At 42.2% G+C, this 26,809-nt stretch overlaps 1 protein-coding gene across 11 annotated transcripts in view; it reads left to right on the top strand.

Moving 5' to 3' along the window:
• DMD (dystrophin) overlaps positions 1 to 26,809 on the top strand; it is a 1,657,593-nt gene that overhangs the window by 1,514,588 nt on the left and 116,196 nt on the right. For all 11 annotated transcript variants that reach the window (XM_029929473.1, XM_029929472.1, XM_029929470.1 and 8 more), the window contains one exon: positions 771 to 832. In XM_029929473.1, the coding sequence (XP_029785333.1) occupies positions 771 to 832 (62 nt within the window). The remainder of the gene's footprint in view (positions 1 to 770; positions 833 to 26,809) is intronic.

Raw genomic sequence — 26,809 nt, 5'->3', positions numbered from 1 at the left:
GTCGAAACATCTATGTTCAGAGCAGCATTTTACCATTTCAAAGCCCATCATGCAATCCCCCGAAAGTGGAAATACGATGCTCTGGTGATTTATGTTGCTGGGCCAAAGTAAGAAAAAGTATATGTAGTTATCTCTCCCAGATTTATTCTTGTAATTGAATTGCGAACAAAGGTGTTTTGTTGGTTCTTTTTGTGGCCAGGACTGATAGCTGGCAGTCACACTTAGCGAAACTTCAGGAATGGAAAAGAGCTGTGTAGTGCACTGGGTAAAACAAGGCTCTTGAAAAGTAAGGGAGAGAGGAAAGGGAAGGAGAGACTCGTTGGACACTGGCTGTACCTTAGGCCGGAATGAAACGCAGTTATCGTGGGTATGGATATGAAAAAGGAGTAATGGCAAAATGTCAAGGGCAGCAAAAGCAAACGGGAAGTGAAGCAATGTATTTCTCAAACCAGTGTCCGGCGTCTCTTTGACCAGGTTGAGCACCACTTGTCCGTGCCCTTTCTGAATGTTCTCCATTGGACCGGTGAAGAAATCCTGGGTTTTGTTTATTGATTAGCTAACAGAGGCATCATATTTTATTATAACAGAAGCACCACCAACCTGTGGCTGCCATAAAGAAGCTTATAAGAAACGTTCTCGACTCCATGACCGAAGTGCTTTGAAGGAAGGATACCGAAGGAATTCGAAGCAAACCGTACTTTTCTTCCCCGTCCCTTTTCTTTCCTACTCATTACAAATTCTAAAATATCTCTTTGTATTTTCTGTTTTAGCCACGAGACCCAAACGACTTGCTGGGACCATCCCAAAATGACAGAGCTCTACCAGTCTTTAGGTAAGGAACTGACCATGCTTCTGACAGGTGACTTGTTGGATAAGGTAGTTTGTCCTGTGCGCGTCTTTGTTGTCTAAATCTATCGCTCGATTGTTTAAAGGGTGAAAACGATGCCTTTGAATCCAAAACTGACAGCTTACTTTTTTTTTTTTTTAACAGAGGTTCTTTAACGGTAAGTTTTAGAAAGTCATTGATTCCTGAAAATTCACTATACCTGAGAGGGCCAAAGGGTGTCTATAGTTTTCTTTGCTGCCTGAAAGGATGGAAAAAATACTTGTAATTTATGGCAATTGTCTTTCCCACCGAGAAGGAAAACGGTTTCAAGTTGTTGTTATTGATTTCTTCCCTGTGAAACTCAAGACAGTGATTTTTACCAAACCACGAATGTAGTGTTGGGAATTTTCTTCAGTCTTTCTAGTACTTATAATTGCTAAGCCTGTCGGGTCATCAGCGTGAATATTTAAATGATTTCTCTACTGTGTCTTGTTTTGTGTTTGTGTGACAGCCTGACATTTCTTTCCCCCTTATAACTTGGGAATTTTTTGAACAGATACACAGCCTCCAGATAAGAAGACATCAGTCTTTTTCATGCTTGATGAAAGTCCACTCGATACCACTTTAGTTCTTTTGAGAACAATCTGAAATGACTTCTCTCTCACATAATGACAAGTTGTTTTTTATAGATTGCTAGGATTTAAAAAAAAAAACTTATTTATTTATTTAGTTTGAGAGAGAAAGCACAAGCAGAGGAGGGGCAGAGAGAAAGGGAGAGAGAGAGAGAAACCCAAGCAGGCTCCGCACTGTGAGCTCAGAGCTTGATGTGGGGCTTAGACTCAAGAACCGTGAGATCCTGACCAGAGCTGAAACCAAGAGTCATACACTCAACCAACTGAACCACCCAGGCGCCCCTCTTTTTTTTTTTTTTAATTAAAAATGGGTGATGGGCATTGAGGAGGGCACTTGTTGGGATGAGTACTGGGTATCATATGTAAGCAGTGAATCACGAGAATCTACCCTCCCAAACCAAGAGCACATTGAATACACTGTATGTTAGCAAACTTGACAATAAATTATATTTTAAAAAAAGCAAATTATTCTCACTTTTAAAAAAGTTCGGTATTATCTACTAATAGAACAATTTTTTAAGTTGGCTTTTTTGTGAATGGACATATTTACAGACTAAAATGCATAAAGTGGACTCTCTGAGTTTGAAGTTATATGACCCTGCCCGTGGGAATCAGGGTGATCAAATTCTGTACCTGCTTGCGCACGTGTGAGTGTGTGCACACGTGTGTAGCTATTGCTGACTTGCTGTGATAGATTCTATTGGTTAATGAATTGCAGTTCCAGAGATATTCAGGAATGGGGTAAGAGATAATTAGTGTAAGAAATTGTTTTCCTAGACTTTTTCTAATCTTGAATGAGTTCCTTCTAGGAAAGCTGAAATACAAATAAAAAATATGAAAAACAAAAGGCATCGCTTAGACTTCTACTGGATAGAGATACTTAGTACATTTCAATTACTTCTATGTCATTTTAGTCTAGCAGTATGTGTGCACGTGTATAGACCACAGGCGGAAAACTTAAATGCTTATATTTCGGCAAATGAGAGAGTGGAGACCTCACCTGAAGGACGCGGCAGCTTTGTTGGGGGAGCAGGCCATCTGAGCCCCATGCTCTCAGGACTTCTGATTTTTCAGGAGAAACTAGAAATCTGTCAGTCAAGAGCAAATTTGAACTCGTCTGTGGGCCTTGATGATAAACTCAGGCTTGCATCCATTCAGCCTGCTTGTAATGTTTTACCTCTAATCACACTGACTTCTAGTTGTAATATTTTAATTTACTTTTACTTAAAAAATTATAGAATTACTAATTGTTCATATTTTTTGAAATTTGAAAATATAGACAAGCTAATGAACGGAAACGAAAAAAAGACATCATCTATAACTCACCTCTTCAAGTTAGCTAATATTTAATAATCTAGTAGGTATCTTCAAAAATTTCTTTCTGTGTGGGGCACCTGGGTGGCTCAGTCAGTTGAGCATCTGACTCTTGGTCACAGCTCAGGCCTTGATCCCAGGGCCTTGAGTTCAAGCCCCACACTGGGCTCCTTGCTGGGTGTGAAGCCTACTTTAAAAAAAATTATTGGGGCGCCTGGATGGCTCAGTCGGATGAGCATCTGACTTCGGTTCAGGTCATGATCTCGCGGTTCAAGGGTTCGAGCCCCGCGTCGGGCTCTGTGCTGACAGCTCAGAGCCTGGAGCCTGCTTCGGTTTCTGTGTCTCCCTCTCTCTCTGACCCTCCTCTGCTCACGCTGTCTCTCTCTGTCTTTCAAAAATAAATAAAAAACATTAAAAAAAATTTTTTTAATTCTTTGTGTTTATACATTTTTACAAAAGTTGGACGGATGATTCTGTTTTATAATCAGCTTTTTTTCACCTAAAGGTAATGTGCCATCCCCATATTTCCATTTCATTACATTGTATTCTCTATTGGCTTACTTTTAATTGCTCTGTAATGAGAAACCACAAACGTGGTTGATGAAAAGCTAATTATGAACTATCAATGAATAGATGTTTATACATTCAGTAGGAGTTAAATACACTTTTTATCATCGTATTTCTGAGGTTTTCTCAGTAATTCAAATGTGGTGGTAAACTCAAAGCTGAGTCTGGCGTCATTTCTGACCTTGGGCAAATCGACTGAATTTGGGAGATAACGGAATTTTACAGTTGCAGGGGGGAATTTCGAGCTCATGTATTACAAACTTCTTCTTTGATGAAATCAACCTTATTGAGATAACGTACAAATAATAAAATGCAGCCATCTTACATAAATGGTCAATTCCAGCCTCCTTTAAAAGGCTGTTTACTGCTGTCCTGCTAACAGTTGTCTTGGAAATGAACTGGTGTTGAAATTTGTTTTACAGCTTTCAGAACTAAAATTGCCAGTATTTTTGTGACAATCAGATGTTACTCAGGCTAACTTTTATGCAAATGGTGACTCATCCAATACCATCTTCCGTTGAGTGAGAGCCTACTGTATGTGCTGCACACGGATCGTGTCCACAGTCCTTGGGCACCGTGGGTGGTGTCAACATTTCTTTCACAGGGTGGTGAAATCTGGTGCAGAGAAACCGTTTATTGGGGCTACACAGCTTTCTGGGGCTACCCTGGGATTTGCTCAGTGTCCTCTGTTAGCATTTTTACTTATTTCATTGATTTTGTTAACTCAGTAAAGAATGTCCGTGTAGGTTATTATGCACCTGCTACACATATGTACATATGTGACTTGAACAATATTTCTGGAACAATTCCATCGCATTTCTACAGATGGTACGGTTACTTCCTAGACTAGGCACCCTTCCTCCCTTTTGCTGGACACTCTGGAATGCTTGATTTTGTTTGTTACACATCTGGATTCCTAAGATAACCTACAAGATGAAGCATTATTTCTGCCCTCAGCCACCCATTATAGTGTTTCCAAGTTGAAATGCAAGCATAACATACTGAAAAGCAACCTTTTATTTCCTTTTAATATTTATCTTTTAAATTTTATTTATTTTCAGAGAGACAGAGACAGCGTGAGTGAGGGAGGGGAGACAGAGAGAGCGGGAGAGAGAGAATCTCACATTCTCTCTGCCTTGCTGCCTGCTGCTGAGCCCAACACGGGTTCAAGCTCACGAACCGCGCAGCCATGCTGTGAGCTGAAACCAAGAGTCGGTCGCTTAACCAACTGAGCCATCCAGGCACCTGCCTTTTTAAGTTTTATCTATTTTTACTCACCAGGTATCTTATTGGGTCCAAGTTGCTATTTTGAGCTGGAATAAATAGTTAAAAGCATTCAGCTGCACCCAGTTCATGAATGGTATTGTGAAAGCAAAACTGGCATGTGGTTTGGTGTGCTAAGTGTTTTAGACAATATATAGCCCCCCCCCCACCTGATAGAACCTGAACCTCTGGTCTGCGACCCCATTTTGAAAATGCCAAAATGTTGCTTATCCTCACTCTACCCCGAACTCCAGACATTGTCCCCATCAAAGCCACAGAGGTTCACGCTATGCAGGAAATAGAACACATTTCTGAATATGCCCACCTCTGAGTCGACTTCCACTCTTGAATTTGCCAAAATCTCCACCCAGCCTGTCCAGCACACGTCTGTGACTGTTGCTTGTCCGCAGAAGCATTCAGACGCTCTCCCATTCCTCCCTCCCTGTGGTCTGGACAGCATATCCTTCAAGCCCAAACCCTTCTGGAGGGGCGGAGTCTGCTGCAGCCCTGACTGATGGAGGCTACGGTGTTGCTTCAGCTGCTAATGTTGGAGCTCTAGTTAATGGAATGATAGGTGATTTCCTTTTTCATTCTTTGTTTTGTGATTCTCAAAAATGAATTTATATTACTTATAATTAGGTGTTTAGCCAAACATAGTTTCTTCTTCATTATCCGCGCTCCTCAGTGTCCCTACAGCTGTCATCACTGAGCCAGTGAGAACCCATGAGAGAAAACCAGCAATAGCTACACACATCCCTCCCCCCACAGCACACATACATCATGTAGTATTTATGTTTCAGTACCCTCCTTCCTCAGGTCACTTTCACCACAGGGAGACCACCTCATGTGTTTCAGGTTCTAAAGACGTCCTTTCGCAAAATAGCAGACCTACATTTTTATTCGTTTCCTTGTTTTCTTGAGAGAGAACATGCGAGGCAGCAGGGGAGGGGCAGAGAGAGAGGGAGAGATAGCATCCCAAGCAGGTTCTGGACTGACAGAGCCCTGATGGGGGCTCCATCCCACGAACTGCGAGATCATGACCTGAGTTGGACATTTAACCAACTGAGCCACCCAGGCGCCCCCAGACCTAAACATTTTTAGCGATAGAGAAGATATGCCTAACTTCTTTGTTAAAAAAAAAAAAAAAGTAAGAGACTACATTTCAAATTATTCTTAACCAGCTCTAGAACAGCTTCCTGGAGGGAGTTCCCATCTAATGTTAAGAATATTTGTGTGTTCTGGGGCGCCTGGGTGGCTCAGTCAATTAAGTGTCCAACTTCAGCTCAGGTCATAATCTCATAGTTCGTGGGTTCGAGCCCCGCATCGGGCTCTGTGATGACAGCTCAGAGCCTGGAGCCTGCTTCGGATCCTGTGTCCCTCTCTCTCTCTCTGCCCCTCCCCTGTTCATGCTCTTTCTCTCAAGAATAAATATACATTAAAAAAATTGAAAAAGAATATGTGTGTGTTCTTACTTTTTAGGCTGTGTACCTGCTCAAAAATTTTTAAGTAGTGAAGGGAAAAACTGTCCGGCTCCCACACTAATACAAAACAAGGCATTTCTTTATTAGAAATAACGTAAATGTTCACAGTGACGGCCTGACAGTCGTTAGGAATTTGAGCATTGGAAGGTCTCCAGAAAATTTTTTTACGCAACATTAACAGTTTGGCAAAAGCGTCTTCTTTCAGTAAGAACATCCTGATAACAGTTTTCTTTCAGCATTTTTCTCTGACGGCCCCCCACTGCAGTGGGGTGAGAGGTATATAAAAAAGACAAAGTTTCCCGTATCTATTTTTGCACAGGCCTAGTATTCTCATCTTTGTACTGAGGGTACAGGACAAAAGTAAGACCCTTGTCTATAATTTTCCCTTACCTTGGGCTGAGGTACGGCACGTTGTTTCCAGGACTTGCTGTGATTATAATTTTTCAAGAAGTACCTTTGGCTGACTGTGCAGGCAAATGGATTTCTAAACGTTTCATCATTCCTATTTTTTAAAATGTACATCCTAGAAAACAAACAGGGAGAAGATCCTGCCACTCACCCGTGTCTCACAGGCAGCGTGAGGCCTGTTGTTAGGAGGCACCAAGGCTCTGGAGAGATTTCCCACAAGACCCACTGGGCCATCCGTTTGTTGTTGAAAAGGCATGTTCTTCATCCTTTCTTAGAAGCCATAATATGCCCGATACGTGAAGTGAATTTCAGGTTTCTTTTAGCATCTTTATAGACGTAACAGAACGATTGTTTTATTAGGTTATCTTGGCAATTCATAAGCTAAAACTCTCCAAAGCTCCAAACGGCATTTACAAAATCAGTAGCTGTTAGATAGTAATGTGTTTGGGAATTTATTTTGAAATATTAATATAAGACTGACTTATGGGAAGTATCATTATGTGACAAAAAGCCTGTCATGGTTCTCATGACGTATGTCCAGGTTCTTAAGTTCATTGCTAACATTTATATATACATATATATATAATTGTTTTAAAGCTTCCAACCCCCGCAATATATACTGCTTAAAAATACGTGAAGAAAGTATTTCTTAGTCCATCTTAATGGAATCTATTCGAAATGCAGTAACACCAGGTGGTCCTCTCCACGGCTCCTTGCTGAGCTACACTGTGAGGTGTCTGCATTAGTGAAAGCAATACAGGACAGGAACAGCAGTTTGCAAAGGAGACCCGTGCGTAAAAAATACGGTAACCTGAAGAGAGAATGAATCCGGAAGCTTCAGGAGGTTCACGGAGCGTTGCACTTCATTTACTAAAATCTAGTTGCCCCGTATGATCTGATGTGACTTATTCCAGTTTCCTTTTGCTTCATCGCAGCCCCTTTAACCACCAGGGTCTTCCCTAGGGAGACTGGTTCTCGTCCTTGCCTGCAGGTCTCGTGCTCTTTCGAAGGCTCTAGTCCCTCTTACCTGTTGACCAAGCTTTGCCTCCCGCCGTCCGGCATGATGCTCACCCAAATGATACAGATGCTCTCAGTTTTTAAAACTGTACTTAGGCATGTTTTAGGACATCTTGGGGAAAGTGGTCTTAAAAACCCTTGTGACTTGAAGACAGTCCCTTAACATGTGACCCCTAGCCTTGCGTCTGTTGCCTGAGAAGAGTTTTAGAATATTAAAATGAGGGCTTTGTTTTAGGGTCCGATGGGTCTGAGGCTGGTGTGATTCTTCAGCAGTACTAGTTAAGAGGACTAGTTAAGTTCCTAGTTAAGTCAAGAGGCCAAGAGCTTCCTCAAGACCCATGGATAGCATTATTAATAAATGGGCACAGCTGCCAAGATAGAGTTAGGGACACTGCCTGTACGTTTTCCTCAGTGGCTCCAAGAGGGGAGGATATCGTAGAGGTTTGCTAGTTCTCCTTCTCTGGGCATAGGCTTTCTAATCCCATTAAGTGTTCCCTCTGGAGGACGCTCTCCCGTTAGGAGCCTTGGGATCCTGAAGGACTCTGAATTCCTGTACATCAGGAGCGTCAGAAACTTCCTAATGCCTTTCACAGCATATTACGTAAAGTGTTCTCAACTAGGCTACTCAGTCCTTAGCATATTCTTTTCCTTGTCTCTTATCTCCAGGTCCTTGAAGAGTAAACCCTTCTGTCTTTTGATTTTCTCCTGCCGTAATGCCCGGAACTAGAAAGAATACCTGAATTCAGATTCCGGCTTTAGATGTGACCATGGGCTAATCCTTTGCTTTTTCTTGGTCTTCGATTTCTGACTTCGCAGGTTGGGCAGTGAATCTAACATCTCTAAGTGGCCGGTTTCCAGTGAACTGACCAGAATGTAGCTCAGTCTCATGAATGTGATACGATGCCCATCTCTCCAGTGTCTCTTGGTCACCACCAGCCTGGAAGATAGGAATAATAGGATAATCATGTTCATAATAATTGTACGTTGATTCTGTGTAGCACTTTATACTGTGCAGGGTTTTCATAAATAACTATATTTAATCCCTTCACAGCTGTAAGTTAGGTATATAGCTGGCACATGACCTGAATTTCGTATTAATTTCAGTTTCAGATCACATGTCCTGCCATCCCCTTGAGCATACTTGGCCGTTTTGATTTGGCAAATAATGCTCGCATATCAGTGGACGGGGCGGCTGTTTCCTTCTTTCCTTTTGGACTGGAGCAGGCCGAGGCACAAGTCTTGCTTTGACTTATTCATAGTGACATATGGGTAGAAGCTAAGGAACCAAGTCCAGAGCACACATTTTATGGCTCCTGGCTTGCTGTTCTCAAAGGAATATCTGTTACTCCAAGCATGATTTATAAAACTGCTTTATCAGCATAATTAAGCCATGGATTCTCAAATGACGTTCTTTATTCACTAGCTGACAAAGTTAGCAGTGGATATTTACTCAGATTTGCAAAATAGAAGACATTAAGGCTGTTATAAATGTTCTTCCCTTACTTCTACTAGCCTCCTTGTGAGAGAAAAAAAAAAGAAATAATCTGCTCTTTTAATGTCAGTTACAGTCAATTGATGTTCCCCACTTATAAAATAGATCTGGAAGTTTCAAATCAAAATTTATGGCACTTTAATGGAATATTTTTGTAATGTTTTTCTTATTCAGGTAACTTGATTTCAGCCTTCTCATTGAGGCACATAAATAAATAGGTTTTTCCGATTTGCATCTTCCGAAGCTTATTTCCAAAGGAAGCTCCAAAGGACCCTCTCTCAGACAGTCTGAGACTGGTTTACAATTTAGAAGAGCTGCCATAATGTTGTTGACTTGATCTCAACAAGAGGAGCATTAAGGTTACACCTGCAGCCGTGAGAAAAGTGCTGAATGCGTACAGTTTGATGTAGCTGGGTCTGCAGAAGACAATTTTTGCACACGAAGTAAAGGCGTCTAACAACGTGTCTGCTCTTAGACACTTCCCCTATTTCTTTTTTAAGCGCACAAGTCTGATTACGTCTGTACGTCTCTCGGGAGCTGCAATTTTGCTGGAGAGAGATTCGGAACAGTCAGAACACTCACATAAAATAGATAGTTTTTAAAGTCTGTACCCTCTATAGTAGTAATAAAATGACCTAAAAATATTCTGGAAGGCTGTCTTATGACATAGTGGATGAATCATTAGCGTCTTTATGAATTGGTGATATTCTGTGAGAATGTTTCTGAATTCGCCACTCCACAGTCTCCATCCGTTGCGTAACTACAGGGAAGTCCTTGCGCCCTCTCAAAAATGGAAGCTTATGTAACTGGGACATGTTATATAGGAGTATGTGTATGTGCAAGCATGCACACGTGGGGGCACATGTATCTCTGTACACATTCTTTATCGAGTATTAATTGTGGGCAGGTGATTAGTTTTATCTTTTGCTTTCTAGTTCTGTAAAGACACTGTCCATTTCAGAGCATTGCTTCTCAAACTGAAACTTCTTTAACAAGCAGTACATCACAGACTTGTAGGTGGACCTGCTGAAACTGACGAGTTCGCACTCACGCTGCTGTGTGTAACTCACTGCGCAGGTTCGGCAACACTCAAGTTCATCTGTACTCTGTTCTTTGAAGTGAACCCACTGATCACACATTTGTACGTCACAGCAATGTCAGGTTGCTGTAAAAGTTGCTTAACGTAACCAGTTTCTGATATTTGTGAAGAACCATTATTGGAGTAGTGCTGTTCTGGAGCACGTTATTTTTGAAAGTATAAATTTCAGCTCAAATGAGGGGACCTCAGGTGTGTGGTTGGGGGGCTAATTAATGGACATCAAATAAGAACACCTAAAAAATGTTATTTATGGGACTTCATGTTTTGCCACTTGAGTCAAATGCAGGCAAAGAAGGGATATGCATGGGCCTTCTTGGCAATTATTTTGGAGGCTAACATAGTAGAATCAACTCTGTTATAGGAAGGCTCACAGGGCACCTGCTGCCTAGGTTTAATGCCTCCCCCACCATATAATTAAGTACACTGTAAAGAATGTGATATTTTTCTTTTTTTAATGTTTATTTATTTTTGAGAGAGAGATAGAGTGCAGGCAGGAGAGGGGCAGAGTGAGAGACACAAAATCTAAAGCAGGCTCCACGCTCTGAGCTGTCCGCACAGAGCCTGACGTGGGGCTCGAACCTGGGACCCATAAGATCATGACCTGAGCCAAAGTTGGATGCTTTACTGACTTAGCCACCCAGATGCCCCTGAATGTGATATTTTTCAAATACAAGTTTGTTTTTATCCAGAGTAGAAAATGTGGTATGCATGCTCTTTACATTGTGTGATGAATTCCACAGGGGAACTGATGGATGATACCATGACTGTGCTCTTGTCACTTGGTGAGTTTAGGTTGGGAAGTAATGGGACGTAGCAGCAAAGGAGTTCATGGACTTGGAGACTGGTGAGGCATGGATTTGAATTCGGCCTCTGCCACCAGCTCTCTGTGACTACGGACAGAGGTGCTTCCAGCTTTATTCAGTAGTTAGGATGGTGCTTTGGGGAGTGTTGTGAGGATTTGATATCATACGTGTAGAATGACAAAATGTCTGATCTAGTAACTGCTCAAGAAGTTCTAATTACTATTAATAATGATAATTATGACCATTCACTATGTATTATTGTTAGTGTTACTTTCATATACCATGTCCTTCCTTATCCACAGTCTCTTGGTTTCCTGGGGTCGTGGCTGGCTTGGTTGGTGGAGCATGTGGCCCTTGATCTTGGGGTTGTGAAGTCGAGAGCCCCACATGGGGTGTAGAGATTACAAAAAACAGTGAATTAGAAAAACAAAAATCTCTTGGGTTCCTAAGTTCAGATAGGGAGGGACCCCCAGGTTTAGGTTTTCAAGCCTGACACTCAAGGAGCTGCTTAAGTTTTCTAAAGTAGTTTACCTCTTAACCAAGGTACTGAGGTTCACCTGATCACAGTGTATCCTAATTTCGGCAAGCATAATAAACTTACTTTAACTTGAAGTACAAATTAGAACAACAAATTTTCTACTGTTTTCTTTACCTTCCTCCCAGTTCTGAAATAATGGACCTTTTGTAATAGAAAACAGTGTACACCGTAATCTTTAACCGTAAATACAAATGACTCTTAATACGGATGTCTGTATGTAACTTGATCTCTCTCTTCCCACCTCTGCTTAAAGACCTTCAAAGTTTAAACTACAGAATCAAATATGTGCCATAAAAACACACGGGTAGAGAAACAGGCCCAATAATTCATAAGTAAGGAGAAAGCCTGTAAAATAATGTGACATGCTCGGAAAGATGCCTGACACCTAGTAAACGCCCGACAAATGATGCTGACACTCTTACGGTGGGGGAGGGGGCGAGGGAATGGCTGCAGACGTAAGGGTGTATGACACCATAGTTTTATATGACATGTTGAGGACTTTTGACACTAAGATTTTTGATTTGGGTGATGTATCAATCAGGGTCCAGCCAGAAAATAGAAACCACTCATTATTTCAGACACAGGGTATTTAATGCAGGAAATTGGTTGCCCAGTGATGGAAAAGCTATGAAGACAGACAGACAGCAAGAAGCTTCTGTCATAGCCAGGGCCCCAGAAACCAAAGCTACGGGCTGGAGCTTGACCCACGGGCTAGTTGGCTTACCGAGGGAGGGGCCGACGAGAGGAAGCAGGAGCCAGGAAGGAGGCTCGGCAACTGAAGGCAGAGAGAGGGAGGAATAGCCTGGCCTCTCCTCCTGCCTCTGGTCTTCTGCCAGTAACTCCCAGTTGGCCACACTTACCTGGAAGCCCATAAGGGAGCAGGAAAATGCCATTCTCTGTAATAAAGAGCAGAGCAGGGAAAGGTCAGAAAATGGCTTTGAGAACCAACAAGCAAAGGACTCAAGGACAAGAGACCTTGTGGATGAGGACACAGCCTACCATCTACACCCCTATGCAGGGATGAAAAACTTGCAAAGGACTTTGTGATTCTGAAGTGACATTAGGCACGAGAGGGGCACCCTGGGTTCAAAGGAAGCTGACCTAACACAGTGAGAGAGGAGGTAGCCATAAAAAGAACGAACGGCACAGAAGTCCAAACACAGAGAATAAGCTTCCGTGCATTTGCTCCTACTACTTGACTTGTTTACAGTTGTTTATTCTGAAGTCTCTCAAGACAAACTAATGAATTTCTTTAAAGCAGGAGCTGTCTTCCTCATCTTTGTCACCAGTGCCTGGCGCGTTATAGCCTCTGAATAAACAACTGTTGGTTGAATGAAACACAGTAGAGCAAGGGAGAATGATTTTGGGTGGGGAAGGAGACAAATTCCACTCAAGAAGACAGAGAAGATGTTTTCCTGAGGCACATTATTAAAATGGCCAGATGGAACTCTCTGGAGAGAAAGAGTTTTTCCCAGAAAGTAGAAGATAAAGCCTCCTGGTAATAAAAATACAGAATGTAAGTGACGTTATCCATTTTCTTGGCACTTTGATATCTTAGCCAAAGCAGGTGAACTGTTCATCTGGAATTAATCTTGTCATTTTAGGACAGAAAGTGGTAACTAATTGATAATCAAGGCAGTAAGACCCTTGGAAGACCACGTCAGTGTGGACCTAGAATTTAAAAAACAAGGAAAGGAACCACTGAACCCAATGAGATGTGCTGCTCGCCTTGTTGACTCATTGGTTTTTTGACTGAATAAACATTTAAGAGTGTGCCAAGTATTGTGAATCCCAAACATCAGAACAACAGGATAAAAATATTAAAACAAGGCTATTGAAGGTCTAAAAAATTTTGTGTAGTCTTATTTTTGGAACATTAAGACATGTATGTACCTTCCAGAAATTTTGAAAGATGAAGTTAAGTGTAAAAAGAAAATAAAAACATCTCAAACCTCAGCCCCCAGAAATAACCACTATTTACATTTTGGAGGATTGCTTCTAATTTTTTTTTCCTGTGCATTTTTATGTGGTTGTTGGAGATAATACCATGTTTATAATGTTGTATCCTACTTTATTCACTAAATATCGTTAAGTTTTCTCTCTTAACAGTTTTTCAGGGATACGATTTTTCCCAAGTTGCACGTTCTTAAAAATTAATTCCTATTTTTCAGCAATTAGTTTGTGACAAAGCAAACTCAAATGAATGTCGAATTTACGGAAATGGATCTTGAAGATTCTCTGGATTTACTGCAAACGGGCATGTTAAAAAATAAAATCAGTGTGGTCCAGAATAGGCAGCCACTAATCAGAAGGCTGATAAGTAAAGTTTATCCAATGATAAATACGGTTTATACATTGAAATGAACAGATGCTTTTCTACCACAAATAAACATTTTAATGGATACCATTTCTTGTACAAAATATTTGTGATCGCAAGGTGACAAGGCAGCTATCCTTGGAAACTTTGAGTATTAAAGGAAAATCTTTGCCCTCTTAGCAACTAAGTATAGACAGAAAGTCAACTTGATGATGAGTTTCTGTAAGTTTTCATTTTTATAATAATTGATAGATAAAAATTCACTTACTTTAACTTACCAATCTGGAAAGAAGGAATCCCAGAACGCTTGATCTTCTCAGAACATTCGTGACTACAATTACCATGCTCTGCTCCTGGTTCTTTCTTACACTGTCAATTAAGGCTTGCAGCCTCTTGCTTCAGTTCCTTTTTCTGACCAAGGTGCAATTAAAGAGTACAGAGCTAATAATTTTTTCCACAGTGGTTTCCAGTTTTTTTTTTTATTGCTGTAAGTCAGACTGTGAGGAACATCTCGGTGTATAAAGCCTTTGCATATTTGATTCATAGCAGTGTAATCACAGCCTCAAAGGGTATTTGCGTTTTTAAGTTCTTGGTGTGTATTCCCTGAAGCTCTCTCAAAGGTGGTGCTGATTGACCCTCTTAATACTTGAAAGCGCGCCTCTGATGTGTCTTTGCCGCGGTGGGGCATTATGTTTACTCCTGTTACTGTGCTAGAGAACATAAGTCCGTCTTAGTGTTGTCATTTGCGTATCTGTGGCTACTAGTGATCCCGAACATTTTCTTTTAAATGTTTACTGAACAGTTTTCCTATTGTGAATCATGTGAAAGCAAAACCAATTTAAGCAAACAAAACCCTTGCAAACTTTTCTGTTGTAATGCAAGCTTTTTTTTCATTGTGTTGAGTGACTCTTGGGGAGGAGAGACTCCTGATTACATCAGTACAGGTCTTGAGTTCTGCCTTCGCTTTCTCATCTTCAGGCTAAACAAGCCTTATCCCTTCATCGGCCCTCAGTGGACCTATTATCCACCCATTATGCTAGGTTTTCTTATTCTCTGTGCCAACTCCAGTTTCTTCATATTTTTAAATATCTGCAGAGCCCTCAGCTACAATGGTCCTTTGAAGGGCTAATCAGTTACGGGTGGAGGAGGGAGGCTGCTTCCTGCCTCTTGAGTCAAGGAAACTCCTACACGCCATAGATAGGGACACTTTACTTGTGTAGTCCTCTCTGTGAGGCATTCTTTTCCCCTTAAATAGCGAATACTTAGAATGTTCCAGATCCTGGTCTTAGGAATGAGATACAAAGAAACACACGGGACGATCCCTGCCCGTCTCCCAAGCTGGTGTGAGGCAGGACACACAGTGGATCTTGGGATGTGATAGAACACCTCTCCTGTGAGGGGCGCCAGGATGGCTTAGTCGAAGAGGGTGGGATTCTTGATCTCAGGGCCGTGAGTTTGAGCCCTGTGTTGGATACAGAGATTACAAAACAAAAACAAACAAAAACAAACAAAAAAAAAACCTTAAGAAAAGAACTTAAAAAAACTTAAAAAAAAACTTAAAACTTAAAAAACTTTTTAAAAAACTTAAAAAAAAAGTCAGGCCTCTGAGCGTGAAGGGCATGGTAGCAGCTCTACCTGTGGTGATGGGGGACTGCTCAAGTTTTTCTAAGTCCTTTCGGGCTTTGCAACTCAAACGGCAACCATGTTGTTACCTCTTATTGCTGATGTAATAGTTTATTAATGCTAACATATACCCATTCCGTTTTTCAAGGCAAATTAAAAAAAACTTTCATGTATATTTTTGAGGGGGGTGGGGAGGGGCAGAGAGAGGGAGACAGGATCTGAAGCAGGCTCCATGCTGACAACAGAGTTGGATATGGGGCTCCAACTCATGGACCAAACCAAACCAAGCTCATGACATGAGCCCAAGTCAGATGCTTAACTGACTCAACCACACAGGCACCCCTCAAAACAAATTTAAATGTCTCAGGTTGGACTGACTGAAGGTTTAGGTTCAAGTTCGCTTTAGCTCTCCTGTGTGCTCTCCGTCACGCATGCCCATGCAGCTTACCTTGCTGACTATCTTTCTCCTTGTTGTGAAGGGATTCTAAAAAAAAGCATATGTCAGCTTCACAAACTGCCTTACTATATCTTCTTGAGGGAATAAAATTGACATTGATGAAATAAAATTGACATTAATAAATGGTATAAGACTATACTAACTTACATAATATCAAGGTCAAATGTATAGTGTCTTATATAGGTAGACAGAGCAGTATTGATTAGAATCATTGGGGAAGGCTCTTTAGAGAGCAGAGCAAAACCATTGTTCTCAGGAAGGCATTTTATAAGACTCAGGGACATTAAAATGTAGGCTCAGATATTCCAGATAGGGTAGCAGCATAAACAAAGGTACAATTGAGAGAAAGACTGGCTTGTTTGAGGTTCAGTGAGGACATTGTTCTATGAGAATCTACTCCAGTTTTTGAAGAAAAACCTGATTTAACGCTATTCAATTATAGGCAATTTAAGTACCGTAAGTTACATGATGAGAAATTGGAATTTCATTTGGCAATAGGACAGCCTTGCCTCATGTTCCGAAGAGAGTGATGATGTTCTGTTTTCAAGAATAAGAGTTTAAGGATGTTTAGAGAGGGGACATCAGTTTTTCTGTTTTGCTTTGTGGCATTTGAGATGACGCGGATCTTAACGTAGCAGTCGGGGACGTTTTCTCCTCAAGGTAGAATTGCCTGAGAGGAGCGACACATCGGATAGGTTTTCAACACAAGAGTTACAAGGTGCATTCTAGATTTTCAGCTTCGGCACAGAGAGTGGTGATTGCATTGAACAAAAAAGAAATTGCAAATTGATTTGAGCAATAGGAAGTAGGCCTGAATTGTATTGATTTGTGTGTTTATAGATTTATTTATGTAGCTCATTGTTTCACAAAAACTTATTTGGGGCAGCTCACGTGAATGTACAAACTTCATACCATAGACATGTATTTCTCACTAATCTTCTCAGAAGCCCTGTAAAGTGTATCACTATCTCCTTTGTGCAGACAAGGCTTAGAGAAAATAGGTAATTTGCTCACATAGCATGACTAGGATTTAAATGTGCTTTAAATGCCTAAACCATGGGTTAGCCCCTGAGCTAAACTTTGTTCCTGGGAAGTGACAGTGTCATTTTGAAGAGGAACTGTCTTGAAGGCATTTGGAAAGAGGAAGAAGAGAAATGTTTCAGAATGATCAATATGATAAAAAGGTTGCTTGTATTTTTATTGCACCTTATATATGAAGTACTGGAGGCAGGGTGAGGTCCCTTCCTTTTACTGAGAAAGTATGTATCCTGGTCTCTCTCTCCTAAGAAATTTTAAGATGTAGTATCTGATGTCACAATAGCCCTCAAAACCGGAACTATTGTTGTTCCCTTTACAAATGAATAAAGTGTGGCTTTAGGGAGTTTAGGTTACTAATCCAAGCACACTAGGAAACGGTCATGATTAAGAAGAGTGGCGCTGGTGTCACACAGATTTGAAATTGAATCCTCAGGGCTTTGGTTTTCTCATCTGTACGATGAGACCAAAGTAACACTATCAAAGACGGAGGTATGATGTGAGAATGTATGTGTTTCTTGCTAACATATAGTGAGTACCCCAACGGTGGTAGCCATTATTACTGTTCTTTTACTGCAAAGTCATAACCACAACCCATCAGGCTTTCCTCTTCATCCATTACACGGTATTATTCTTCCAAAAGACAGTGGATGAAGCCAAGTATTTAGAAGAAATCACAGCAAACTGTGGAAAAGAAGATGGATGCGTGGGTGGGTTGGTAGATGGATGGATAGATAGATGGTTAGAAAGAAGAAAAGAACACTCAGTCTTTTTTTAAAGTAATGTATGCACATGATTTAAAAAGAATGAAGGGTGCCTGGTTGGCTCAGTCGGTTAAACCTACGACTCTTGGTTTCCTCTAAGGTCATTATCTCATGGCTCCATGGGTTCGAGCCCCACATCAGGCTCTGTGCTGGCATCTCCGAGCCTGCTTGAGATTCTCTCACTCGTCCCCTCTCTTTCTGCCCCTGTCCCACTCATGCGGTCTCTCTCTCAAATAAATAAACTTAAATAAATAAATAAATAAATAATAAATAAATAAATGAAATAGACTAAGAGGAGGGTGTAACAAGTAGGTGTTCCTCTCAGCACTGATAACAGACCTCCGCTTTCACTCTCCACATGCTGTTGATAGTATAGTTTCTGCATTTCTGTCTATAGATATTTTATGCATATATAAACAAACATACATATAAATATGCAATTTTTTCATATTGATAGCATAATAGACACTGTCCTGTTCTCTGATCTTTTTTTTTCTTAAGTAAGATCTAGGCCCAACATGGGGCTTGAACTCACGACTCCCCCAAGATCAAGAGTCAGCCAGGCACCCTGGGTCACGATCTTTTATATAATTAAACTGAAGCTTCTTTTTTGTAGAGTAATAGATTGTAGATGAATATTTGCTCTATGGAGAAGTATGTTAACATTTGTAAGACATAAAAACCCAGAAGTAAATGTAAGAAGTTTAGGGGCAGCTGGTTGGCTCAGTCAGTAGAGCATATGGCTCTTGATCTCTGGGTCGTGAATTCAAGCCACATGTTGGGTATAGAGTTTGCTTTCAAAAAAAATCTAAGACGTTTAAAGTCAGCACCTAGTGACCTTTAAGTCAACCTCTCAAAACTTTATAAATGCTACCTGGTTCTCAGGACGTGTAAACCAAGCAAAAAAATTGTTACTCAAATGCAGAAATGAAGATTAGTATGGAAATTACAGAGAAGATGAATATTTCATATGTTGATACATTCAAGAAAGTTTTGGGGTGCCTGCATGGCTCAGTCTCTTAGGCCTTGACTCTTGATTTCAGCCCAGTTGTAAGATCGAGCCCTGGCCTTGGACTGTGCACTGGGCATGGGACCTGCTGGAGATTCTCTCTCTCCCTCTGCCCCTTCCCCACTCATGCTTTCCCTCCCTCCCTCCCCCCCCCCCCCCCCCCCCCCCCCCCCCCCCCCCCCCCTCCCTCTCTCTCTCTCTCTCTCTCTCTCTCTCTCTCTCTCTCTCTCTCTCTCTCTCTCTCTCTCTCAAAAACCCCACCAAATAAAGAAGTGTCTGGGATCTGGCTTCTTACTTAATTCGTAGTTTAGAGTGGCCTTTAAAAGAAATGTACACATTCTCACTTCTGACTTATTCCCATAACGCAGCCCGCTGCACAGCCATCGGGGCTGTCTGTGTCAGAGTGGTTTAGAAGAATCTGAACGTTGCAAACTTAAGAAGATCCCAAGGTCTAGAAACTACTCTTAATACGGGGAAAATTAAGCCTTGCTTGCTTCTGGGGAAATTTGTTTTCCAAATTTAAGATGAATGTCAAGTACTTGCTAAGGTTACAGAAATTCATCGTCTCTGTTCAAGTCAGGAGCAGATATGCCCAAAGAGTAGTTTTGAGGTCCCACTTGGAAGGACCTCTTGGACTTTGCCTCTGGCTCTGTCAGGGAAGGGACTTGGAGGTAGAGGTGTAGAGTGTTCCTACCACAATAAACTAAAACACAAAATAAAAGAAAGTGCAGGAATGTAGTGATAGGGAACAATCTGTTATAAGATGGTCGTCAGGACTGATACGGAAATACCTGTCCCCGATCAAAGACTCCCCCTTCCCATTTCTTCTTCCCACCCTGCTTGTCGAGTGCATTCATGAGGAATGCAGAAGTAACAGGCTATAAATGATTCCCTCTGCTGATGCTCTGGGCTCAGACCTCTGGAGAATGATCTCCTCTGGCCTACCGGTGTGAAATAAACCTCCTGCCTTCCAAGATGGCCAAGGGCCACTTAATTCTTCCGCCAGGTGATCCAGACCAGGTTCCGCAGCAGTACAAGATAAAGGATGATTCTGGTGCTTTATGTGACAGTTTTTGGCATTCGCCTGTCAAAGAGAGTCCCTCAGCTACTTTATTACCTCAGCTGGAACACCCCTTCTCTCCAGGGAAGAAAAACAGAAAAAGACTAGACTTCTCGTCCTTGTTTTTCTTCTAGCTGACGACGGAACCCAGGACAAATTACTAAGAACATTCTATCCCTTAGCTTTACTCAGTCGGAAGATGAAGATTTAGAATGAGAGATTTCTGTCTCTAGGATGCTACCATGTCTTTTTCTTATTTGACAGAAATTATTGTTGGGTTTTTTGTTTGTTTCCCAAAGACTACCCTAAGAAGAACACACAGATAAATTAGAGCTACCTAAAGACTTTAATTCCTGGTTGCTCAGTAACCATTAAATCCTCAGTCAGGCAACTGCCACATTCTTGCCTTGAGACAAGATTTAGCCCTTTGCGAACTTACCCTGGGGCTCTGTTCCAGAAGTCTATTTGTAAGTTAGTTGCTTACAACTTCGAATAAAATGTATTGTAAATGGTGTTCAGGTCCCCAAGTCACTGAATCTTGTTTAAGTGTCTGAGCTCCTGATGAGGCACGTGTAATGAATAGAATAGAATAGGTTTCTATGGAACAAAATGCTTTCGGGGTGGAAACTCTTGTTGCTTGGGCTGATGGCTCTAATCTCAAAGCTTCTCTAGGGGCGCCTGGGGGGCTCAGTAAGTTGAGCTTCCGACTTGGGTGCAGGTCATGATCTCACGGTTCGTGGGTTCGAGCCCCACATCGGACTCTGTGCTGACAGCTCAGAGCCTGGAGCCTGCTTCCGATTCTGTGTATCCCTCTCTCTCTGCCCCTCCCCTGTTGATGCTCTGTCTCTCTCTGTCTCTCAAAAATAAATAAAATGTAAAAAAAAAATTTTTTTTAAGCTTCCCTGGGTAAGAAGTGAAAGTTTAAATCATAAGAGGTCTAGTTACCTTCTTGGTCATTCAGCCACCCCTCTGGCGTGTCAGCTTCCTTCTCTTTGATCCTTATTTTCCAATTCTGCAAAGTTTTCTATGATGTGTCCACTTCCCTGCCTCAGACTCCACTCTGTGCCCCCTGCCCAGAGTCGTGGCCCTTCTGAGGGTCACCCTCCTGTCACCCTCCTGCTGATTAGGGTTGCAGACACGCTGGGCAAGGAAATCCTCATTTCTCCCATAGCAGAGGGGTCTGGGAGGCCATCAGGGCTTTGCAGTGTCAGAGAGATTTGGCCTTGAATCCAGGCTCTGGGTACAGTCTTAGGGGAGTTACTAAACCCCTTCTGAGCTTCATTTTCCTTGTCTTTAACAAGGTCGGTAGTTCAGAATTCAGGGCGCTGTGAGGACTCGGCCTCACGCACATTTAGCATCGGCCGCCTCTGTTGTCCCCTTAGACTCGATAGAGAAGCGTGGGATACGAAAAGGGCTGAAATAGAAATCACCTGCGGTTTAGTTGGGGGTGGGGGGGGGGAAGCAAACTGTTTGAAGCTTGTCCCCAAGTAGTCTTATTCCGGAGTCTGGGGAGAGTAAGTGGGTCAGATTGAGTGAAAGCAGGGACGAGGGCGGCGAGGAGGTAGAGGAGGGGGGACCGGGTCCTGTCTGATGGGCAGTGGGTCTCCGTCACAGAGCAGGGAAAGCCCTGGCCCCTGCCACTGTGAGGGACAAGGAGGACTGTCCCTCCTGTGGCTTCAGGGCTGTCTGAGTTTTGGACTGAACCCTCACACTGGTCAGGTGAGACAGCACCTGCTTCATATCAGGCACCTGCCAAGTGCCACAGAGTTTGGAGGCGATAAGACTGCATTCCCAGGAACAGTTTTCGTTTCCTGATTCAGACGTCTGTGGTCCCATCCCTAAGGCATCCTTTCTTATTAAAAGCAACTCAGTCTGTGTCAGGGGACAAGGCAGTCCATTATCAAATGAAAAGCTCCTGCCATTGATTAATTTTATAACAGCTGCAGCTGCTGAATGATTGGTCTTTTTTTGTTGTTAATGATTTACATATTAGTATCTTTATCAGGCTCTAATCGCGAGTATTTAGTCTTCAGAAAAATTAACATGCAACAGGGAAAGAAAACATTCTGTCACATGCTTCGTTTTTATAAACGTATATAAGGAAGCGTCTGGATGCATGGGCAGTTTGAGTCATGTCACCTGGTCCCCTCCCCTAAGAGGGTGTACAAAATGCAGAAATGAGCACATTTTACTATATTCCTAGATGCTTAGATATCCTGAGTTGTGTACTGTTTTGGACTAATTACTCATGCTGAAGGATGTAACAAAGTTTCTTCTACCTCTCAAACAACAAAAATGATAACATTAAAAACCCAGTCTCTTTTCCCTAACAAGATTTCTTTTTTAATGTTTCTTTTTTGGGGGGGAGAAAGGAGGGCAGAGAGAGGGAGAGGATGGGACAGAGACTTCGAAGCAGGCTCCAGGCTCTGTGCTGACAGCAGACAGCCCGATAAGGGGGCTCGAACTCACCAACTGTGAGATCGTGGCCTGAACTGAAGTCGGAAGCTCAACAGACTGAGTCACCCAGGTGTCCCTCCCTTGCAAGACTAAAGTGTGACTACCCACTGGCCTAAAGTAGTAATGTTGCAAAACAGTTTTTTTTTTTTTTCAAGAAGATGAATATGCTTTTCCCATGTTAATGAAGGTCAGATTTCCACTGATATTTGTTTTGGTCTCTATCTTATTTTTTTTTATTTTTTAAAATATATGTTTATTTTTGAGAGAGAGAGAGAGACAGAGACAGAGCATGAGTGGGGGAGAGGCAGAGAGAGAAAGAGACATAGAATCCAAAGCAAGCTCCAGGCTCTGAGCCGTCAGCACAGAGTCCAATGCAGGGCTCCAACCCACAAACCAGGAAATCATGACCTGAGCTGAAGTCAGATGCTCAAGTGACTGAGCCACCCAGGTGCCCCTTGGCCTCTATCTTATTCTTGAAGAGATTGAGGACCATGGATCTTGAGGGGAATGTGGCAGTTGGGGACCACAAAAATGGAGAGAGGCAGACAAAGGATGCAAATAATTTTCAATCAGAACCTGAAACTTAAGGCTGTCTGAAGAAGGAGAGATGTAGGGCCTTAATTTGAGTTTTGAAATGTCTGAATAGTTGAAAGTTACCCAAGCTTTTTTTTTTTTTTTTCAGCAACATTTACCTTAAGAGCTATAAGGAAAGATGCTACTTGTTTTTAAGGAGATTTTGTACCAATGAGATAAAGATATGAACATGTCTAAAGAGTTCATGAAAAATTAGTTACAAGTGTTCATACATAGGCAGTTATTAACTACCAGAGAAATATGTATTTAAACATTCTAATCCTTATCTTACATCTGGGCACAATCAGACTTGTTAACATCTCATTCAAAACAAATGTCTAGTTAGACCTTCTGCAGATCTATTTCTGTTAGAATCCTGCCTGATTCCTCTAAGCCCTCTATTACAACATTGTTTTAAATTAAATTAACTGTCAAACTGCCCCACATCACTGGCACTACGAGGTAGCAATGGGTAGGGAGCACTGTGATCCGAGATCTCTTTCCGGCTGATGTTTTTTGCCCTGCCCCCAGGAGGACTGGGGGGTGTGGTGGACGATGCTCTATAATTAGTATTCGGCAGCTTGTTGATTACTGTTCAGTTGCTGTGTCGCTTAGAAATACATTTTGCCGCAAGTAAGATCTGACCACCTAACTGTATGTCCGCCACATTGGGGTTGATGGTTTTGTTGAAGCAGGTTTTTGGAGACCGTAGAGAGTTCAGGAAGAGTTCCAGGATACGCCGTCTGAGATGTGTCTGTCTCTACGTCTATTTTGCTGTACCATCTTTAGCAACAAATGTTTGACCTCATGGGTCCAGGATGACTGCTGCCCACCTCCACCCCTCTACCGCCTTGCAACCGTGGCAGGAAAAAGGAGAAACCTCCTCTGAGGCTCTTTGTCTTTTCAGTTTGGAAGAGGAAATTCTTCCCTGCACTTACCTCCTAAGGCATTGGTGAGACTGCGTTCACAAGGCTGTAGTCTGAGAACAGCCAGGCAGAAAGAAGTTGGAAATGGGTGTTGAGTGAACCAACCTTCAAGAATCTGCCACAATTTAATACAGCTGACTCCTCTTTCTCATGCATAAGCATTTTCTTTATATTGCCTTTTTCCTTTCTTCCTTTCTTCCAGGTCCTTTATATCTTGGGAAAGTCTTGATATCTTTGTTATGTACATTTCAGAAAAGTAACCCCAGCTCCGGCTCTAAGGAGTAAGCGAGAGAGTCCTGCTAGTGACACACCCACAGCACTGGGAATTGGTATTATTTGCAGAAAAATCAGATGTGGAATTCATGTCACTAGCAGCTTAACTCTGGTAAAAGTAGGCACGTTCCTTTCAGAATCTCACTCAACGCAAACCGCATTTATTGTGCACCGGCGTTCATGGCCCTGGGTGCAGTAGTGCAGTAAACTAACACGTTCCCGTCTGAGGTCCCCAGATTCTTTGCTCATCTTTTCTTCCTCAAGTGAAGCTGCTTCTAATTAGTCAGAATGTCCATTTTTATCAGTATTGGTATAGGTTTCCCTTTTATTGTAAATTCAGTATTTAAATTCACTTTTAGCGTTTGTGGGCTCACTTAGAAATGAGTAGAAATGTAGAAATTTTTCAGTTCCATTAACCTTCAAAATGTTCACTGGAATACACTTTAAATCCTGTTGAAAACTCCTTTTGTGTGGGATATATAAAAATGGCACCCAGCCGTCTGTTTGCATTGTATGTTTGTGCATGGAGATAAGCACGCTCACACAACCAGAGTTTGCCCTGTGCATATTACTGGGCAAGTCACGAGTACCCAGGAAATGCATACTGTTTTTTTGTGAGTGAATACTTTGGTTTTTTTTGTTTTCCCACGTTTTTACAAGCCTGAATCTGTTTTAAAAGATTTTATTTTTGAGCAATCTCTTACACCTAGCATGGGGCTCGAACCCACATTCGCAAGATCAAGGATCACCCACTCCACCGACTGAGCCAGCCAGGTGCCCCTAGAAGCCTAAATCTTTAAGCCATGAGCTTAGTACATGGTTAGGTCCATTATAGACGCTTAAGTAAATGTTAGTTGAGGACTTAAATGTATATATAATTGTCACTTGTTACGATGTAGTCAGCAGAGTGGGGTTTTGTTTCCATCTTCCCATCCCTTGTCGTACTGGAAAAGTTACTGTATTATGGCAGTAGTGCTTTTGGTGGCAGAATCCCTCAGTTTGACTGCCTTAGTAAAAGGTGGAGTCCAAAGAATTAATAGCTGGAAAGTTTTTGGAAAACCCAGTTAGAACTGCTTCCGTAGAGTGATTTGAGTGAGAGCCAGATAAAAGCAAGTTATTGGAGGAACTTGACAGTTTTGACACGGACTGGAAAAAGACCGGGTAACTAAAGGGCAAATATACTAGTTTGGAGGAGCCTAAGGGAGTGGTCTGGTTGAGGCTGGAATCTAAAAAGAAAAGCCTGCTGGGCCTAACTGGAAATTTAAATGACAGAAGGTGGCCGGGTGGGGACTGGGGCCACCTGACAAACTTCCCTTAGGGTAAATGAGCCTCACTTCTCCTCTTATGCAGGAATGTTAAGTCTTCACCTTCTTCCTGAGAAGCGGGACAATGAAAGTCTTCAAATTTTTAACTCTTGGCCAATCAGTCAACAGTTGAGTAAACCGTGATGGGAGCCCACATCAACCAACCACACAAAAACAAAACAAAAAACCCCATCTGCAGGCCAAATTCAGCCAGTATGTGACCTCTGGTCTCTGGTTTCCAGAAGAGTAATCTAAGGGGATTGGAGTTTTGGGAAAAAGGTCATCTGTTGAAATCCTGGAAGATCAGGGTGGAGGGGGGAAAAAAACCAACAACCCAACTTGAGAATGTAGGGGAATCTTGTTGAGTCGTTCCAAAACTAGAGACCGCTGAGGATGAGCCTAACATTGAAGGAAACGAGGAAAATGGCTGCTGTTTAATTCCATCATTAAAGTAGCTTCTTCCCCAAGTTCCCCAACTCTGAGAAAAGATGGAGGGTTGGAAAGAGGTAGCGTCAAGCAGAATACCCAGAAAATGTACTCTTTTCCAATCCAAAAAAAGTAGGGCATACAGTCATTTAAAAATGATTTGTGAATTCGGTTATAGGAAAAGCTGTACAAAGGTATAAAAATGAAGTCACATTTGATAATTTAAAATGTCTCACCTTTATGATAAAGAGTAAAATTTAATTAAACTGTCTCTGCCCTAGAGAATCTGGGATGTGTGCTCATTTATGAAGAGAGAGAGTGCTAAGACTGGTTAATTATCGAGGTTTAAAATAGAGTGGAGGGACACGGGGGTAAGTTGAGAAGTTCATGAAACTGTTCTAGTTCCGCCAGCAGTTGAGTTGCCCATGTCAGGACTGAGGACCACACGGGAGGGCTGCGACCGAAGTCAGAGAAGGGGAATCCTGTTATTCAGCCATGAACTCTGTGACGGTCTCTGTCACGAGGGAGACGAAAAGGGAAGAGCGTTGGCTTCATTTGGTGTGGATAATTGGAGCATGAAGAAGATGACAAGTAAGACTGATGAGAGATTAATGACTGATTTCCTGACCTTGCTGATTGAAGTGCGGCTAGCACATCAGGAAGTGCTGGTGGAAGAGCTTTTGCAGTGAGTTGACAGAAGGGAAAAAAACCAGGCTGACTAAATATGGAACTTGGGAGTAGGGAGTGAAGTTAAGGATTTACACTCTTGGGGGCTGCTGGCGTGGCTCTTCAGCCCTCTGTTTTGAGTGCCTTATTGTACTCCTCAGCTTACTTATCCCCCGCCCCCAGCCTGGGGCAGCTTCTCCTGAGATTAAACCCCCAGCCTTATACGAGGCTGAAGTGGGAGACGGCTGAGGTGCTTGGCCGTTTAGGGTGGGGGAGACAGTGTTGAGGGCTCAACAGCCCCCCACTCCTCGTATTGTTCAGCCACATCACAGCCTTCACAGGAGCCCGGAGCCTCTGAGTTTTGGGCTCCTTGGTGGTGTACATTGGGAAGCTTCTTATTAGCCCCCACCCTCACCCCCAATTTGCCCTTCTTCCCCTCATATTGATTTAGACTTGGGATTTGTCTGGGCCCCTAAGTC

Source organism: Suricata suricatta, chromosome X, assembly GCF_006229205.1.
Source record: "Suricata suricatta isolate VVHF042 chromosome X, meerkat_22Aug2017_6uvM2_HiC, whole genome shotgun sequence".
Classification (NCBI taxonomy): Eukaryota; Metazoa; Chordata; class Mammalia; order Carnivora; family Herpestidae; genus Suricata; species Suricata suricatta.
Note: the sequence above shows the minus strand (reverse complement) of the source record. Positions and strands in the feature narration are given on the sequence as shown.